The sequence below is a fragment of the Mercenaria mercenaria genome, chromosome 2 (genome assembly GCF_021730395.1).
Source record: "Mercenaria mercenaria strain notata chromosome 2, MADL_Memer_1, whole genome shotgun sequence".
Taxonomy (NCBI): Eukaryota; Metazoa; Mollusca; class Bivalvia; order Venerida; family Veneridae; genus Mercenaria; species Mercenaria mercenaria.
The window spans coordinates 100,706,744-100,726,315 of record NC_069362.1 but is presented as its reverse complement, the minus strand read 5'-3'; the positions used below and the strand labels follow the sequence as shown (position 1 = coordinate 100,726,315).

General features: G+C 34.5%; 1 protein-coding gene across 1 annotated transcript in view; it reads left to right on the top strand.

The window, feature by feature from the left end:
• LOC123564730 (uncharacterized) overlaps positions 1-19,572 on the top strand; it is a 46,255-nt gene that overhangs the window by 12,426 nt on the left and 14,257 nt on the right. Inside the window, exons 4-8 of the mRNA XM_053537366.1 lie at positions 33-99; positions 1,447-1,607; positions 2,920-3,087; positions 5,725-5,846; positions 6,863-7,043. Of these exons, the coding sequence (XP_053393341.1) occupies positions 33-99; positions 1,447-1,607; positions 2,920-3,087; positions 5,725-5,846; positions 6,863-7,043 (699 nt within the window). The remainder of the gene's footprint in view (positions 1-32; positions 100-1,446; positions 1,608-2,919; positions 3,088-5,724; positions 5,847-6,862; positions 7,044-19,572) is intronic.

Here is a 19,572-nt window from a genome sequence, read left to right as displayed (position 1 = left end):
TTGGATGTTCAGCTTTTGACTTTACATTACAGCAAATGAAGATGTGGATTTTACTGTTACAACTCAATACCTTGTGAAGCCAGATGATTGCATAGGGTGGTAAGTAGATTCGTTCCTTTGATGACGCCGTGAGATTGTCCAAAGTGGTAAGTAGTTCGTTCCTTTGCCTTATACCTGACGACGCACGGAGATTCCTTCAGCTTATACCTAATGACACCGGGGGATTGTAAAAGAGGCATAAGTTTATATATCAGCTATATGCTTCCTTTTAAGTTTATAACATATATGAACCGCACCATTAGGAAACCAACATAGTGCATTTGAGACCAGCATGGATTCAGACCAGCTTGCGCATCCGCGCAGACTGGTCAGGATCCATGCTGTTCGCTTTCAAAGCATATTGCAATTAGAGAAACCGTTAGCGAACAGCATGGATCCTGACCAGACTGCGCGGATGTGCAGGCTGGTCTGGATCCATGCTGGTCGCAAATGCACTATGTTGGTTTTCTCATGGTGCGGCTCATATCGTTTTACTTTATCATTGAAAATTTCAGGTTAGTACCTTATATTCGAATACCGTTGAAAATGCATTTAATGCAGTAACTCAAATTGGGAATTTATTAAGAAACTATGGAACCTATCAACATACGTATACAGGGGAATATACAAACGATGTAGCATAAACCCTTAAAATACCACTTGTATTTTACACGTTTATTGATTAGGTTTCAGTTTGTTTAAAGGTATATTAGATCCAAATTGCATACTTTAAAACATGAACAATTGCTTCATACAGTTTATATAAACATAAAATCAACAAACTTCTGTGTATTATCAGTACTATGCATTAGGTCTGAGTACACACTGTATACATTTATAAATAAACAATGCATAAATGTGTACTACTATTCGCGCACGGTATTTGTAACGATAACATGTTTATGTTATTGAGAAAAGGGGAATCGGGTAGTGAAACCATTATCCGTGACAAAGTAGTTGTACTACTGTTGAATTGTATTGACTATAAAGAAAACCTTAATTTACCAATAAAGATATAATCGACTTGTTCGATAACGTTTTCGTTATCGTTTTCTACTTATACTACTAAAAAATTGGCTGTTTTTAACAATTAGCTGTTACTGCATGACATTTAGTTTTGAATTTAGTTCTATTTGCAAACTTAAAAAATATATTTAGTGAAGTTAAATACATCCGTTCAGGATTTTATACATTTGAAGTAAATATCTAAATATGAAATATTTTAGTGAAAGATGGCCATAGGATACATTTAACATTCATTTGGCAATGGCAACAGGTGATATATATAATTATGCTATACATGTAGATCTTAAAGCGTAAAAGATACACTTTTATTGACCTTGAAACAGTTAACACAGCCGGCCAGCAAGTCCGTTTTCCTTCATGAGCACAGAGAATTCATTTCAGGTATGCTGCTGGGCCTGAAGTAGTTGGCAATAGAAATACTGGAACTATAGTTCCTGGCAAGTATCAAGCTGCAGGCTCCGTCAATACTGCTACGGATGTAGACTGGTCTGGTACGTCTACTGCATCCAGGGAATGGGGAATAGGGGCACACGTTGTAAGATGTAAGTTAAACGAAAAACAAATTGACTGGGATATATATTACATAGAATAAAAGGCATAATATATGTATATAAAACATATAAATGAAAAAAATAATACAGATGAAAAAAGACCTGTGAAATGCGAATGTAATGTATAAGGGAAAATATGTATGTGATTATCAGAGCGTTTGATTTTGTAAATAACAAGCAAACTTATTATTGACAATGTGTTTTCAGATTAAGCCGTATTAAAATTTAAAAAGATGGCGAATTATTTGAGAACAAAATAGTTCACCCCCTTTGGACATAAGACTTCATTTTATTAGATGTGAGACTGAAAACTTTTTGTAATAAACCGTTTGGCCATTTTCATTGTAAGTCACAAATTTGTGAAAGAGGCTAAAATAAAAGGAAAGTTGGAGAGGGTGTCATAAAATAAAGAGAAAATATTGTAGTGAATTTTATTTATTATTCTTTATAGAGATTGCATAAAATGTAGAAAAGCAGGATGTTTCGAGCTGTAAAGATCTGTAACAATGCAGAGAGAAGAAAGTAAAAATTTGTAATAATGAACACTACATGTTTTCTGTATATTGAAAATCTTACAAGAGATATGTGTTTAAAGAATTACCACAAAAATGATGAATTGGTGTAATTTAGTTTGCAGCAAGTTAAAAGTTGTTTATCATTCTCTACTGCATTGCCGCATTTTTTCTATGACAACACCAAAGTATTTCGTTCACATTGACATACCTTATGTATCTAAATCTAATCGAATATAATATTATACAAGAAACAATGCTGTATAAAAAGATATGTTCTGGACATAAGTTAAATTATAAATTATAACCCATATCTGCTTAGACAATCTTACAATTGTAGATACTTTACAAAATTATTTCGTTATTCTATTTATTCGGTAGGTATCTAAATTTTGCTATATATAATATCCCATACATTTGAATATCCCATACATTTGATTTCAAGCCCCATGTGGTTCTGGGACGATCTGCGTATGAAAAGAATTTGAACCACAACCCTTGCATGATCGTAAGAGGCGACTAATAGGGTCTTAACACTTGGTTTTGCAGTAACTCTGTGATTCCAGCAGGTATGCAAATTTTGATTCCATACCTCATATTTTTACTGTGTTGGTGCGCCGTAAAACCCAAATAAATAAATAAATGAATTTGATTTCAAAAGTTGTTTATTTAAATAACAAATAATAAATAATAAAATCATTTCAGAGTATTATGAATTATTTACGCTGATTGTCTCTTTTAAAATGATATAAACCCGTATAATTGCATAAAATTTAACATTTATCATTCAGCCACGAATCCAACATTCTCCGGGCCAGCTGTCGGTACTATATTAAATACGGCCGCAGTAAATGATCTCGTTGAAACAGTAACATTTATTGACGTCGATAATGCGGACGAGCTTGTATTGACAATGACAGACACGTATTTTTATCTATCTGACAACGGCGATGGAACGGGTAAGAATCAATAATATTTGAAATTAAGTAATCAAACTTGAGTTATCATCACGGTAAATTATTTATTTGTTTATCAATATAGCACCATAAGTTGAATTAAAAGCACATAAATATTCATTACTAGGCCAAATTAGGAGTAAATATAGTAAATGATTTTGAGTTCTAATACGATCTGCATTAACGGGGAACATTCAACATTTGACAATGTATATAACAAAAAAAAGGAATTTAATTTATACTATAAACTTGCAAAAATTTGAAAGTGGGTCAACAAACAAAAAACATGTCAATTTAAATATTATCAATTAATAAACGGCAGCCATTTTGGGCACTGTGACGTCATCGTCGTTTCCTTATATAGCCATACCACATATTGTAGTTGTGGCAAAATTATATTAAATACAATAAATTATGGAGGTTAAATGTAAGATATACACTTTAACACACATGCTAAGATTCATACTATATCATGACCCACAAAATATATTTGTCTTAATTGTTTTTCACTAATTTTCCATATATGGTATTTGCCGATATAAGAAAAGTATGATAATGTCACGGTGCTCAAAATGGCTACCGTTTGAGTACATAGATAATATTCAGAAAGCTACATCATTTTCTTTGTAGTCCAATTTTGAGTGTTAATATTTCACCTAATTCTTTCTAGCAAAAAAATATTGGCAAATGACAAAATAAACATATAGCAAGCAGCCCTGTAATTGAATCTTTGATGAGATATGACTGGATGATATATTTTATCGCAAACGGTTGTTAATATGAGATTATACCTATTTTCAATCTTAAACGAATGATTACAGAGCCAAACAGTAGTAAACAACATTCCAAGACTAACGCGCGGAGGCATAACACAATTTCATCTCTACGTGCTAATTAGCTCGTGTTGACATATTCAAAGTACATGAATGACATAAAGTATGATGTCATAATTTCATGACATCATACATAAGGCAAGAACTCAACTGGCTGTATTTGTTTCGCTTGCGTTCGTGTTTTTACATGCGCGATACGTTTTACGCGTAGAACTACGTTCATAAGTGTTGCAATATACCCAAAATTGTCTCACTTTTGTGTAGGATAACTTTTCAGTCTTCTGATACATCTACGTTTTAAAGTTTTTAATGATGAATCAAACTAAAATAGACTACCTTCGTATTTATTCATCGATAATATCAGTCAAGTAGACTTTGCAATGATTCTTTTAAAGGCCAAGGCGTTTTTGTTTCTCTCATTTATTCTGCATATTCATTTTCGTAGTTAAATCAAATAAATAAGAACTCGGTGAAAAGTAAGTAAGACTGTGAGTTTTGTAAAACGTTCAACTCCACAGTGGCGCCATGTTCTTGTTCACTCCAAAAATAGATTCAGGCAAAATTTGCTTCACTCGTGTTTTGTACTCGGTGTTTGTTTCGCTATTACACAAATTTAGTATTTACAAAACAACTAGGCTCACTGGTGTCAGTTTATGAAATATGGTCAGTAGTTTGGATGCATGATACTTAAATCAAGAGCGCATACAACTTAGCATCCGAACTCCTACACATACTTTTTTTGATGATATAATCATTGGAACAAATCTAATATTTCGATTCCAACCATGCAAAGTCTTCGCATATTACGGCACAGCATTTAGCTTTATGCGTCATTCGACGGGCCGTATACTATTTTAAACACCTCCACACATCTGGACATTACGGAATTTGATTTGCCGGTATTCAGTATTATTTTGAAGTATAAAGTAGTGACAACTGTGAAAATGCTATTTTCAATAACTTCTAAAGTTTGACGTAAAAGAAATCAAAAAGTAAATACTTTATTTATGAAGTGTGCAGTTTCTAGAGTATATTATACGTCACTTATGCTGACACTCATACAAACATTGAAGTATACATCAGTTCATTGTGACATTTAAACTAAGTAAACACTGGAGTTTGGAGTGAGCATGGAATGTAAGTTGTTATCGTTACTGGAAGTTGGCATTTGTAATGCCTGCATTAACTATACAGTGCACGGCCAAACAGATGACGCTAATATTGAATGGCAACTTATAACTACGGAAGACAGCAAACATTTCCCAGGGTGAAAAATTGCTTTCAAAGTTTCTAATAAATAGATAAATAATCAGTTAAGAGCTATTTGTCTCGAAAAAAAGTGTTTAATAAAATTACCATTTAGCACCAGAAATATGAGTATATAAACGTCAAGAAATAGAAGCAGAGTAGAGTACCTCATGTTATTATCGTATGGTGAAATGGAACAAGTAAATTGTATCGAAAATTCATGTATACATATGTTACTTGCTAAACGTTTATATAGCAATTTCTGCATATCGTGTTAGAATTAAACATCAAAACTCCTGTCCGTTTCTTATTAACTAATGAAATAAAGAACCATATTTATTATTCGTTAATCTAATAGGAACACACATAAAACTAACTAGCAACTCAATATGCAGAACCGCTCAGAAAAATGAAACACAATTGCATGATTGCTAATTATAAAACAAGTGATACCTATTGATTTTTATGTAAATGTCCGCGTGTAGTTGTTCCGTTTGTATTAGAGAAGAATATATTTTTAGTAACATTAATTTTGTTCATGTTATTATATGTGTTTAAGCATCAATTTTTGTGAAGACTTCGCTGACTGGTCAGGATGGGACTAGAACTTTGAGTATTACCGCTACAGATCTCTGTGAGCAAACTGTGACGGCTACTGTTGTGATTACTATTACAAATATAGTAAGTAGAAAAAGTATTTAATAAACAAACTTAACAATTTATCAGTTTGCCATTTATCATTCTAAGGGTTATTCACTGAAACTTTACTGACTAAAAAGCAAACAGGATAGACCATGATCAACCCGCACAGATGTGAAGCGCTGGTCGCAGGGGCAGAATAACTTACTGCCAGCAGCCTAAAGGTTAACAAGGAACTTTATGGATCCCGGTCATAGAATCTTTGTATTGATCCCACCCACTTAATTTATTCAAATATATAGTAAGATATTAAAGACCGCCCCGAAACTTTCATGGTTATAATGTATCTAACTTTAATTTAGAAAAGTTAAGAAGCCAAGGATAATTATCAAGTTACCAGTCACGCAACTTATATTTAAAACAATATCTTCAGAAGCGTGTAGCGAAAACAAACAGAAAGAAAAAAACGATTTTGGTTTTACTGAATAAACGGTTGGACTCGAAGGAAATAGAATGGTCGTGTATTTACCCAGCTCCCGTACTACAAACGAGCAATATTAAAATGCATTTGACCAGAATATCCGTCTCTCTGTTCAGAGCCAGTTAAACAGTTAAAGGAGAGTTAATCTGGCACAATAATATATTGCAACGATAAAAGTGCACAGTGAAGAACATAATTGCTTTTAATGATTAGAGAATTGTTATCTTTTTGTGATTTACATTTCGGACTTGTAATATTTACGATGATAGTTGAATATCCTACTGTGTGTGGGATGAACCACCTTCAGTGATAGATATGTGGTGCTAAAGATTTATTGACTTCAACTAGATATTCATATTCAAAGACTGTTGTGCATAAAGCTTCCGGTCCATATACATGTATAACATTCATGTGAAATACGAAGTTAAATCTGAGCTAAATTCCGTTTATTTCATAAACAAACATTTCAACTCCTATTGTTAAGATAAAACCATTGTGATATACAACGGATGTGACAGTATATCATCATTACACTGTCTAGTAAAAAAATATCATCGTGTCTTCTTTATTTTAACAGCCGCCAATACTCAGCGGTCTTTCAAGTTCTACTTCTACACCCGAATGCATCACTTCGGAAGTTATCCTTTCAACATTCACATGTAGCGACACTTCTGGAATTGCTGACGTGTCAATATCAGTTTCTCCTGCAAACAACTCATCTTTTTTCTTCACAAACCTTACTGGCGTAGCTACCGATGGTTAGTTATTTGTTTTTGTGTTTGTAAATCAAAGAAAATCTAACTTTTCCCTTAGTTTAAGCTTATGTATCCTTCTGTTAGCCCATTATTCATTTATGTAACGACGAACAGTAAAAAAATAAATGTTCCTGGATCTTGCACCAATAGTTTAGTATTCTCTGTAATTAACTAGCAATTTCTTTACATGAATCAGAGGTGAGGGACGAGTGATTTCAGACACAGTCTATTTTATCAAATCGTAGTGAGAACATACACGATACCCGGATGTCGAACTCACGACCAAATTTTCAGGTTTATTCAATACTTTCCCAGACTGCATAAAATCTTACAAAAGTATGAGATACCACATCTTCAAAAGAAAACATTAAAGCAACGCGAAAAATAAAAAAAAAATCGCTTCAATTATCTTATTAATGTTAAACAGGCCATCAAATTTATTCAACATATTCCCAGTTTGCATATATACAGAAATATGAGATGCTACAATTTTCAAAGAAACCTCGAAGACAATGCGAAAATGTACAAATCGCATCAAATATTTTTTAATGAAATATAGGCCATTAGGTTATTTCAAAATTGTTAGCATACATGTGTACAAAACATGAGACAACACATCTTTTAAAGAAAGCATGAGAACAAAGCAAAAAATATAAATCGTATCACATTTTTCTAATTAAAGATATATATGTCATCACTATATGAGCACCGCCATGAGAAAATCAACATAGTGGCTTTGCGACCAGCATGGATCCAGACCAGCCTGCGCATCCGCACAGTCAGGTCTGGATCCATGCTGGTCGCAAAGCCACAATGTTGGTTTTCTTATGATGTGGCTCATATTTTGAGATACTAATAACCACTTTCTGAAATAAGCCCTGATTCATTCTTTGATCAAAATCTTCGTAAAGCTGAATTTAAAATCGAAATCATAATGATGTATGCTTCAGCTAAAATTGACTTTCCTAGCTACCTGTTATAGTTGAGTTAAGTGAACAGAACAAACATAGGAACATCTGGTTGATATTGATAATGCATAGTTTATTTGATGTAACTGAATCAATTATAACACCAGTCTTTCTTTCATTTCCACACGTAAGATATTTCATTCATCACTTGTCATAAACTGAAAACAAATTAAGGTAATCGCTGCTTATTTGTTTACTTTTGCATCAAATGATCATTGTGATTATAACGCATGTCAAAATAAATGCGCCGCTAAAAGATAAAACAAAAGAAAATGCTGACAACTTGCCACGTGGGTTTTTGGATTAACAACTTTTCCGGTTCCGGTCAGGGAGAAAGATGGTCAGCCATTTTTACTGTGGACAAATTGTGTCAAAAACTTACATTTACCCATCTTTATCAATTATTCAAATCATAAAATAAACATTAAAAGTCATCTCTACGGATTCGTCAACCGGTTAAGGTAAAATTGACCAGGAATACCCAGCAATAGCCACACAAAAGTCGTTTGAAGCGTGTGACCAGACCCAAATTGGTGCTAGAGATATATTTTCCCAAGGCATATCGGAATGGTCCAAACTATAAAAAAGCGCCACACAATAAGCAGTGGTGGTAATAGAGACCACAATGATTATGCTCCGGGTATTGAAAACTTTGAAAATCTCCCTGTAAGTGAAAAATGTGCATTATGTATTCTAAATTGCACTATATTGAGAAAAAATTTGACCAATGCCTTATATTACAAAATAAAGTATTTAACATTTATGAACAAGTTAATGTGCAAGAAGATCGTTTGACACTGTAAGAATAAAAATTTATTGATTTGGAGGCAAGCAGCAGGAGAAACAACCTGATATTCGGGGATACAAGAATCTAAATTTGAACATTGTGAAATAACTATTTGCAAATTTCTCAAGGAGATTTTGATTCTTGCCCACCCATCCCTAGAGTGCATAGACAGAATGGGCAGATTTGAAAGAGGCTGTACAAGGCCCTTTTTGCTCACTTTCTAGAATATGTTGTTTCAAAAGCCAATAGACTGAGTGGTACATTGTGACTTCCCCTCAGAAATTGTACAAGTTAGGAAAGTCTTGTGGCCTAAATACAAGAAATTTAGAGCAGACTATCCTAAAAGTAAAGTGGGCATCTTTTTTGCCTGCCTAAATCATTTTTGATGGCAAAACTGTAGCCGATATGTTCCCCAAATGGAACCTCATCATGCAAGGCAATCGCGTTGATATTGGAAAAACAGTGATTACTAATATCCCTCCCATGCAATCTCGCAATTCTAGTGCGCGCTTAGATTCACAATCAGTGAACAACCGGCCAAGGGCTTATCAAACGCAGGAGCGTAGCCCTGTTGTGTCTCCATTAAGCAACCGCCATGAACCTCGAGGACTACAGTCGCAATCAGCTCGTCATCGTTGACCGCGTATTCACGCTCCAGTTCGCAACGCCGCGTCGAAGGAACGCACGAATAAAAAGGACGCTGAACCTGAACCTGTCATCAACAGGCCCTGGGATATACCACCTGCTGCGACAAAGACTGGCGATCAAACTCACTAGGATAGCAGTAGGGTTGATTGTGGCATGAACACTCAGACAAATTCTATTAAATCTGGGTATCTGAATGTTAATGGAGTTAAAAAGCGTCTCAATTACCCTGATTTTTGTAAACTTATACATACGTATGATATATTTTGTTTCAGAGACACATCTTGACAGAACTGATATTGTTAATATGAATGATTATGTATTTTTCTCAAAACATACAAGTCAAAAGTATAAGTGCAAATCTTGAGGTATTGTGATATATGTACGTAAACAATTAGCACCCTTTGTTACAATCCTTGAGAGTATTTCTGATTACATTTCATGGACATCTATAGACCGGGTTTAACATTAAAACAAATGAAAATATTATTCTCGGATCCATTTATCTTCCGCCAGAGAACTCGCTTTTCTTTATCGATGATGATTTAAATGATTTCGAAAATGAAATTACGCAAATGGGCAGCCATTATGAACATGTCTTACTGACCGGAGATACGAACTCTACAGTAGCCAGATTTAAAGTTTTTGTCCGGATCCTTTTTTAAATGAACTGTTCGACATTGATGAAGACATGCAGACTGATCTCAATAAATATACATTGCTCGAAAATCTACCAGTACCGTCAGAAAGATGTTCGCTTGATAATAAAACAAGCACTCATGGGTTCGGTTTAATTGAAATTTGCAGAAATAATAATCTTTTTTAATCCTCCGCCACAAATGGTGGGGGGTTATAGGAATGATCTCCGTCCGTCCTTCCGTCTGTCCGTAACAATTTCGTGTCCGCTTCGTATCTCCTAAACCCCTTGAAGGGTTTTCATGAAACTTGGGTCAAATGATCACCTCATCAAGATGATGTGCAGAATCTATGGATCAGCCTTGTCGTCTCATGGTCAAGGTCACAACTCAAGGTCAAAGGTTTGAGCCTTCCATTTTGTGTCCGCTCTATATCTCCTAAACCCCTTGAAGGAATTTTATAAAACTTCGGTCAAATGATCACCTTATCAAGACAATGTGCAGAACCCATGAGTCAGCCATGCCAACTCAAGGTCAAGGTCACAACTTAGGGTGAAATGTTTGAGCCTTCCATTTTGTGTCCGCTCTATATCTCCTAAACCCCTTGAAGGATTTTCATAAACCTTTTGTCAAATGATCATCTCATTAAGGCAATATGCAGAACTTATGAGTCAGCCATGCCGGCTTACGGTCAAGGTCACAACTGACGGTCAAAAGTTTGAACCTTCCATTTTGTGTCTGCTATGTATGTCCTAATTCCCTTGAAGGATTCATATTAAACATGGGTCAAATAATCACCTCATCACGGCGATGTGCAGAACTCATGAGTCAGTCATGCCGGCTCAAGGTCAAGGTCACAACTCAAGGTCAAAGTTTTAGCCTTCCATTTTGTGTCCGCTCTGTATCTCCAAAACCTTCAAGGAATTCTATAAAACTTGAATGATAACCTCACCAAGACGTTGTGCAGAACTTATGAGTCAGCCATGCTGGCTCAAGGTCAAGGTTACAACTTAGGGTCAAAGGTTTGAGCCTTCCATTTTGTGTCCACTCTGTATCTCGTAAACCCCTTAAAGGATTTTCATCAAACTTGGGTCAAATGATCACCTCATCCAGAACTCATGAGTCCGCCATATCAACTCAAGGTCAAGGTCACAACTCAAGGTCGAAGGTTTGAGCTCTGTATCTCCTAAACCCCTTGAAGGATTTTCATGAAACTTGGGTCAAATGATCACCTCATCAAGACATTGTGCAGAATTTATGAGTCAGCCATGTCAGTTCAAGGTCAAGGTCACAGCTAAAGGTCAAAGGTTTACCCTTTCACTATCCATAGCAGTGGCGGGGATTTAGCTGTCTTTCAGACTGCCTTGTATCTTAAGCGGAAGGATGTTCAATGATAAAAACTGGAAAGGTTTTATTCACAGCGTTTTGAAAAATGTGCTGCAGCTCTGTCGTTATGTTTTCGACACCTCTTGAGAATGAGGTTAATTCTGTAATCTTGTAACATTTCTTAATTTTCAGGATTAGTATTTTCGATAAATTCCTTCTGTAGACTACCATTCCATTGCGCTTTACTGTGTTTAACGTTTTAGGTTAGGTTTTGTGCCGGAATTGAGTTACACTCTATAGTTTATTCCCATTCAAGTTCAATGCGGCAATCTGAAAATAGTGCGTCTATCTGAATATCTTTAAAATGTTTTATGTATTTAAGGTATTAGGTCACTAATAGTAATGTTTACAAAATGCTGAAAGATAACCGTGTTTTGCACTATTTTGCAAATTTTAAACAACTTTTACCGTGCCGTTTTTTATAAATTTTGAATAACTTATGGTATCTCCTCAAGCTCAAGTAGAGACAAATTTCAAAGTGTTAGCCACTATCCAAAACGTTTGCAGAAAACTCATTTTACCATTAATTCCAATAGAAGAAACATCAAACTATTGGTAAACAATTATAAAACACAAAATAAAAATGTCAGTATCATTTTTTTCTATGGTGCCTCAAGTAAATGGGTTTAATGAGACAGTATTCATACTTCAACATTGAAAAAATCAGGTCGAATGATGTGTTTCTGTTTTGGATTTTGCTTACTCCATTTAAAAATAACATTAGGGAAGATGTAAAACCTACCTAAATTTCTTCCACAATATGTAACCTAAGAGTGAAAGCAAAATAGAGAACTTTCACCGCGTGTAACTCAATATTTTTAAAGATGTGTAACTCTACCCCTTCTGTTTAAGTAGTAAATTCACTTTGAAAACCAAGAAATCGCTTATAAGATTCATCTTTTTCCATTTTTTTACAAAAAATCAATAATAAGTCTTGAAAGAAGTAAAAACTTACTAGTATAAAAAGGAAAATAAGTGAAAAAAAATGGTCCCAGTAGGGCTTGAACCTACGCACCCCTAAGAATTGCAGTAAAAGTAGGTTTATGGTAGGAATTGAATACTCTTCATAAAGGAGGTTCTCTATTAGTGATCTAATACCTTAAAACATTCGGCTCTGGTGATAAAACAATCTATAACGGAGCGTCCTCTGAATGTGAACTTACCTATAATAATAATAATAATAAAATAATAACAATAAATCGTGGTTCCTCCAAAATGTAATAGAGCTAGGAATAAGTATTATGATGCCAAAAGAAGTTATCGCTTAGACCCTACTGATATTAATACAACACGGCTGCGCGATGCTATTAAGCTATACAAAAGAACAAAAAAATTCTACATTCAGAAAGATCAACAAAGTAAGTCGCGAACTTCGAGCGAAAAAAATCTAAAGTAGTATTGGATGTTCCTTAACAGCCTAAAAACTAAAATAGAAACAAATAACCAAAAGGATATTACTGAATTTTATGACCAATTTAAGAATGTAATTATAAATTCTTGACCAAAATACCTTTGAGTTCGAAGAAAATATGTTTCCTTTAAACTCTAATATTCGATTAAATTCCCACATTACCGGAACAGAAATACTCAAATATACAAAGTCTTAATAACGGTAAAGCACCAAGCTCCTCCCACAATATAAGAAACGAACATATAAAGAGTACCAAGAAGAGTTAGCTGCCTATTTATGTAAAACTGTTGAGCTGAGTACTAGATACAGGCTTTATCTCAAATGAATGGCTCGAAGATACAATTATTCCCATTTGTTTTAAAACGAAAGGCCCCCAAATAACCCTAATAATAACCGCCCTATTACAATAAGAGCTGTTTAGCAAAAATATTCACTATAAACTCTTAGTTCTACTCTATGCAGATGACACCATTCTATATCGAATTCACCCAATGACCATCAAAATTCATTGAATGCTTAAAATGATTTAAGGATTATTGCAACTACTGGCATTTAAAAGTTAACTTAAAAAAGTTATTTTGGAGCTTGACAAGTAGGAAATTTCAGTTGTCATTTAGGTAAAGAGAATCTCGAGATAACAGATAATCACCACTATCTAGGACTTACATTCTGTAGCTGTGGTTCCTTCCTTAAAACCAGGAAGCATGCAGTACAACAAGCAACTAAAACAATGTACCTATTCTTTACTAAGTCAAATAATTCAGATTTACCCATCTGATTATCAAACTATTTGACTATAACGTTTCACCAATTTTAACGTAAGGTTCAGAAATATTCGGATAAAGAAAATACAATATCTTCCAAATTTATAAATACATGATCAACGAGCCTAACTATGAATTCAAGCGGATAACTAAAAAAAAAAGAAATTTTAAATTCTGTCATGCGGCCGGATCTTTGGCAGAATCAATCACAAATTAGTTCCGTTTTATCCATAAAAAGATAAAACAATCATTAATTGACTAGTATAAACAGATATGGAATGCGCAGCTTTGTCAGTCAAACAAAGGTCTCAGTTACCAAAGTTTTAAGGAAAAACTCCAAATTTGAAGAATACTTTCGAATTCTACATAACCAAAAATCACTTACACTGTTCCAATTCAGAAAGGCAAATCACAAATTTCCTACAGAAGTTGGGCGCTACGACAGTACCCATTTCCCTACTGACCAAGTTGGTACTGAACAACACTATCTATTACACTGCATTGTTTTCCAGCAAAAAGGGAACAGTTAAACCGTTTAATCATATACGCGGCATTACGCTTAAATCACTACTCGGATCTAATCACGTTCTTGAATAGAGAAATCTTGTTAAATTGTTGATACTATCATGAAACATTTTAAAAGATAATCCCATTGCCTCCAGTTTGAACATAATTCTAGCAAATTATACACTAAATAGCTTCTTCAAAAAACACTATTTACAACATAAACATAACACCAACACATGAACTTCTGCAACTGACATAATATGTAAATTGTCTTATCTATGAAGGAATTAATCCTTATTACTGTTACTTTCTTCAGATATTTCTCGGAAATGTCCTTGGTATCGCATTTGACAACATAAATATAGTTTAAGAATGACAATCCTTCGCTATTCACGCGCTAAATGATCAATGCTCCCTACCCAGTTAATTTATAATTCAAACCCTAAAGTACTCCCAATGTACTTAAATTAACTATGTTAGTGATTGCTAAATATCAATTGTTTATTTTCCTGTATATCTCTAGAGTTCAAAGTATATAAACGATTGAATTACTACAAAAGTGCACAATTACTACTATTGGTCATGTTTGCTATTTATAACACTGCCTAAATTAACGAATGACATTCTTTGAGTTGTAAAACTGTCTAGTTACGCAAACTTCAAATTCTGAAAAATGTCCTCACACTCTTTTGTTCAGTCAAACTACTGACTTTACTTTCTTCGTCAAATCAATCAGTGATTTCATCATTTGTGAGTAGTTTTTGCTACGGCGCCTGTATCAGGACCCCATGCCGAGCAGATGTAATGTCAAAAGTAGAAAATAATTTTGCTTCGGCTACGGCAATCTCTAGACTGCTTTAGTCACTTTATTAAAAGCGCGACAATTTATATATGGTCTTACGTTTCCGTCCTTCTCAACACAAAATATAATAGGTAAGGTTAAATTTCTCGGAAGCACTGAGCACTACACACAGTCTGAGCACAGTCTCAGAGCCACGCTTTGCGTATAAGGCCCACAATAAAAGCAAGCTGTAACGAAAAAAATTACAGACGGGTTGCTTCACAAATCTAACAAGTGCATATTCAGGGGTAGAAAGGTAATGGGGAGGCGGGTGAAGGGGAAAGTAGAGCAAAAATGAATATACAAAGGGAATGTCACAATCCTTGATTACAGTAACACTATAACGTAAACCACAAACGCGAAGGCATATAGGTACCAAAGATAAACATACAACCTAATCCGACTAAATAATATAGAAAAACAGACATGCAAAATACAAGAACTCTGTAGGGCACCGCTTTTGTCACACAAGGCAACAGACGCACACCTACAAGCAGGAAAAGAAACAATCGTGAACGGTCCCAGTACCTCGGCAGTCAAAACAAAGGAGTGGGGAATGGGGGCGTGCACGAAAGCCAATTCGTAGTAAAGGGGGAGGGGACGCTAAAATACGTGGGAGCGCAAATGCAAGGGGAAAGGAGGGGGCGACAGGGGGAGCAATGAGAAGGAAGAAGAAAAAGAACAGGAAAACACACTAATTACAAATGCAACAGAAAATACAAGACAGACAGAAAACCACTTGACAACAGGGGCACTGCCTTGGAACGTTCAGTTACGTATATAAAGGAAACATGGGGTTTAAACGTGTTTAGGGCATGCCAACCTTGCACTTATCCTATTTTCAACAAGTTTAACAACATAATATAAATAAAATCCCCGCAGAAAAAAGCTCTTACATTAACGAAAACGTGCCTAATCAATTAAGTAAAACATAAAATTAATCTAAGGTATATATATACCAGAGCATCAAGAACCTTGCTTTTAAGGGCACGACTAAGAAAGTTGCAAGACAAAATTCAACTCCCTCCGTCCGTTGAATGTAGGGTATAGAATCATGGAGTCTTGCGCTTTATCAGTCATTGCACCATCAAATAGGAAAGCGTGGCGATTAACTGTACAGGGGTCAATCACTAAACATGCACTGTGCATTACAATTTTCGCCACGTATCCTCTTTTGATAAACTTTTATCGCATTTAGCACAAATGTCTAATAAAAAAAGGACTTTGTTTGATTTTCCGAATTTTATGAACTACATCTCCATAGTATTACGAGTATGTAAGTCAAGTCTTTTTAAAGTGTTTTTGGGTTAGTATTGTATTTTTCTTACATTTTGGACGATCTGTAGTAAAATTTACTGAAATCTTTTCGTAGCTTATGATAACGGTAACCCTGGTGTAATAATTTCTTGTTGATATCAAGATGTCAATTATAAAAATCCGCTATCGTTGAGCAAGCTCTTGCAAACGAATAAGTTGTGAAGCATAGACACCGTATGATGTTGATCGAGAGACATTTTTTCCATCGAGGTGGGGGAAGTTGACAATTTTAAAAATTAAAATCTTCCCTCTTATCATATATTTTCGTTTCTATATTATTATTCACAGTTATTATATTGACAGATCAGCCCACGCGGAAAACCTACATTCCGTTTTTTTAAATGTAGTTAAAGTCTTGCATAGCGAGAAATCCACCGAGTACTGCCTTTATCTGACTCGGGGTGCCGATTGTTATAAATCTATTACTTTAGCGAAATTTCGTCGAATCAATTCGAGAAATTGCTCGACGGAACTCCGATTCGAAATTATACAGGTAGCACTATAATGATTTCCGGTATTTTATTGCCACTCCGTGTGACCCCGAGACTGTAATAAACAAAAAGTCAGTCATTTCGATTGACGCGAGATGATTTCACGAAACTCCGAGGCAGTTTTCCCTTACCTTGAGGATTTTCATATAAATAGCTTGTTCTTTCTACTATTTATAAATTTTGTGAATTTTGATATTCAAATGTGTCTTATGATACGAATTAGATTAAGCAGCATATTTATGTAAAATGGATTAAGTTATTAATCATATAAAATTAAATAAACTTTCAAATGACCACCGTTTAAGAAAAATGATTTATAAAATGTTGAAACCGAAAATAATTTCTTACTTTGTGAAATAATTAAGAAATACAGTTATGTAAAAATGTACTAGATTAAGCATAATTTATAATTGGTAAAAATTTAAATAACAACCGCTTAGTTGTTAAGTATGATACTGAAATACCTTCTTACTATTTTGTTTAAATAAGAAATGAATTATGTAAAATGGTCATAAGTTTAAAATTATATAAAGTAAACAAACTTTTAAATAAATGGCGTTAGAGAATTGTGATTTGTTAAATATCATATTGAAATAGTTTCGGACAGAATAAAATCAGAAACAGATTTATGTAAATAGAACTAAATAAAGAGCTATATAAAACTAGAAGGACTTTGAAATAATGGCCGTTAAAAATATTGATCTTTTGTTGAAAATTATAGGAGAAGTGTTTGATTTTTATAATGAAAATGGTCTTTTATTTATTCATTTGGAGGGAAAATAATTGCTTCCGTATCCACTCAGAAAGTCATGAAATGTCATAAGTGAACGGAAAAAGGCTGATTTATTTTAATGTGAAAAAGAGAGATACTACTATAATTATTCATAAATTACTTTGTTGTTAATTCTTTGGCGTATCACTACAAAAGTATAACTATCTTGCTACATGTAATTTGAAATCTGTCCTCGAAGGCCTAATTTATTTCTTATAGGTAATTATTTATTCGTCTCGGAGTCATTATAAGGAATTCCGTCAAGCGACTCGGGGAAAAAATGGAATAGAATGGGTTTTCCGCGTATGCTGATCTGTAATTCCAAAATTCAAATCCAAGACACAGCGGATTGGCCCAAGGAATCTTAGAGCTCTTCTATCCTTACTTGTCATCTTTTCTGAATATTGCCCTTTTTCTCCATTTTCTCTAGGATCTTGCGCTCTTCATCAGCAAATGCAATTGGAATTCTTCTATAAGGCACTCTGATAGGTATTCAAACTCTCCTCCACCGTATCAATTTCATGTTTTACCAAATCAGTGCGACCAAGGTCATTTTCATCTTTAGAAATTGCCTTTTCATGACTTAAGAGCAAGTTTTCTGCCAGCATCATCAAAGAGACTTTTCAAATGGTAGGTAGAGCCTTTCCGTCTTGAACATTGTTTTTAAGTGATACATCATGACAATTTTTCTCATACTGAATCCACCGAATATCACCGAAGTTGTCTGAAGGACTCCCTTCAGGCATAATAGTCTTCAGATAAACATAACCCTTCGACGTATAATACCTCTGTTTTGATTTATAGACACTGCTTTTGCAAAAGTTTTCATTATACCTCCCTTCTGAGTAGTACTGCTGTTTATGTCGACAATACTACTTACCATAACAAGAGAATACCTTTGAGTAAAGCCTGGAATCTGGTTCGATTAGTACATTCTTTGCACTGTCTTCTTCAGGTAACATCTCTACAAAAATATCCTTCACTTGCTCAATTTTACCTGGTACTACATAATAATAAGCAGCTGTCACCTTTCTTACCCTGTTATATTTGCTTATTTGCAAAATTTGTATTTCATTTCCATTAATATAATCTGGAAAGTAGATTCATCGGAAGCCCCAAGAACAATGCAAACAGTGAAAATTGCAGACTCGGTTTGACTAAGTCTGTTCATGAGCAGTAATGAAAAATGCAACACTGCCCAAGCCCCTATAAAACTTCAAAATTCCCTTGCATAAAGTAAGTTGCTAGGACCATTTACATACACATCTGCTTCAAGTAGGCCTTCATCATCAGTTTCAGCAACAATGATGTCTCTTATAATCCCCAGAGGCCTTAGCTTAATTTCAAATAAAGCTTTGCCATATTCTTTTAATATATTACTACATGCACCTGATCAAGTTGAAGGTTTTCTCAGAAAAGATCTTACCTGTTTTGGAATTTTACCATATATCTTCTTGCTAAGAACTGTCTTTGAAGCACCTGTATCAACAGTAAAATATAAGTTTATATATTGTGCAGTAGAATCTATGTAGGCACTAACACTGCGCGGAAGCTTCTTTTTCCCTTTAATATTTCTTGACTTTTACCTTCATAATGGACAACAGAGCCGACCTCTAAAAGTTTAACGAATGTGCTTGCGTAGGAGTTCTCTGACTATTATCCATAGGTCTGAAATGTGCCATTTCTTTTGTGCATTTCTTCATTCAACTGTTGGTCTTCATTAAATGTTTGGCTGGGCATTCCCATTTATCATGCTGATAGTTGCAACAATGGTAGCATCTAGTGCCCTTTTTCCAGTAAGAGTTTTCCATGTTAATTTCGTAAATCTTTATAAACCTCTCACACAAAGTCTCTCTCTCCTTCGTTCTCTCAAGTGAATTCTGAGTGTCGCCCTTATTTGGCTGCCCACTGATCTTTAATTTTTCTTTTCTTTAATGTTTCTTTTGACCCAAGTGTTTTTGCTGCATTGACCTGTTTTGTACTCATCTTACAAGTTTATCTTCGGCAT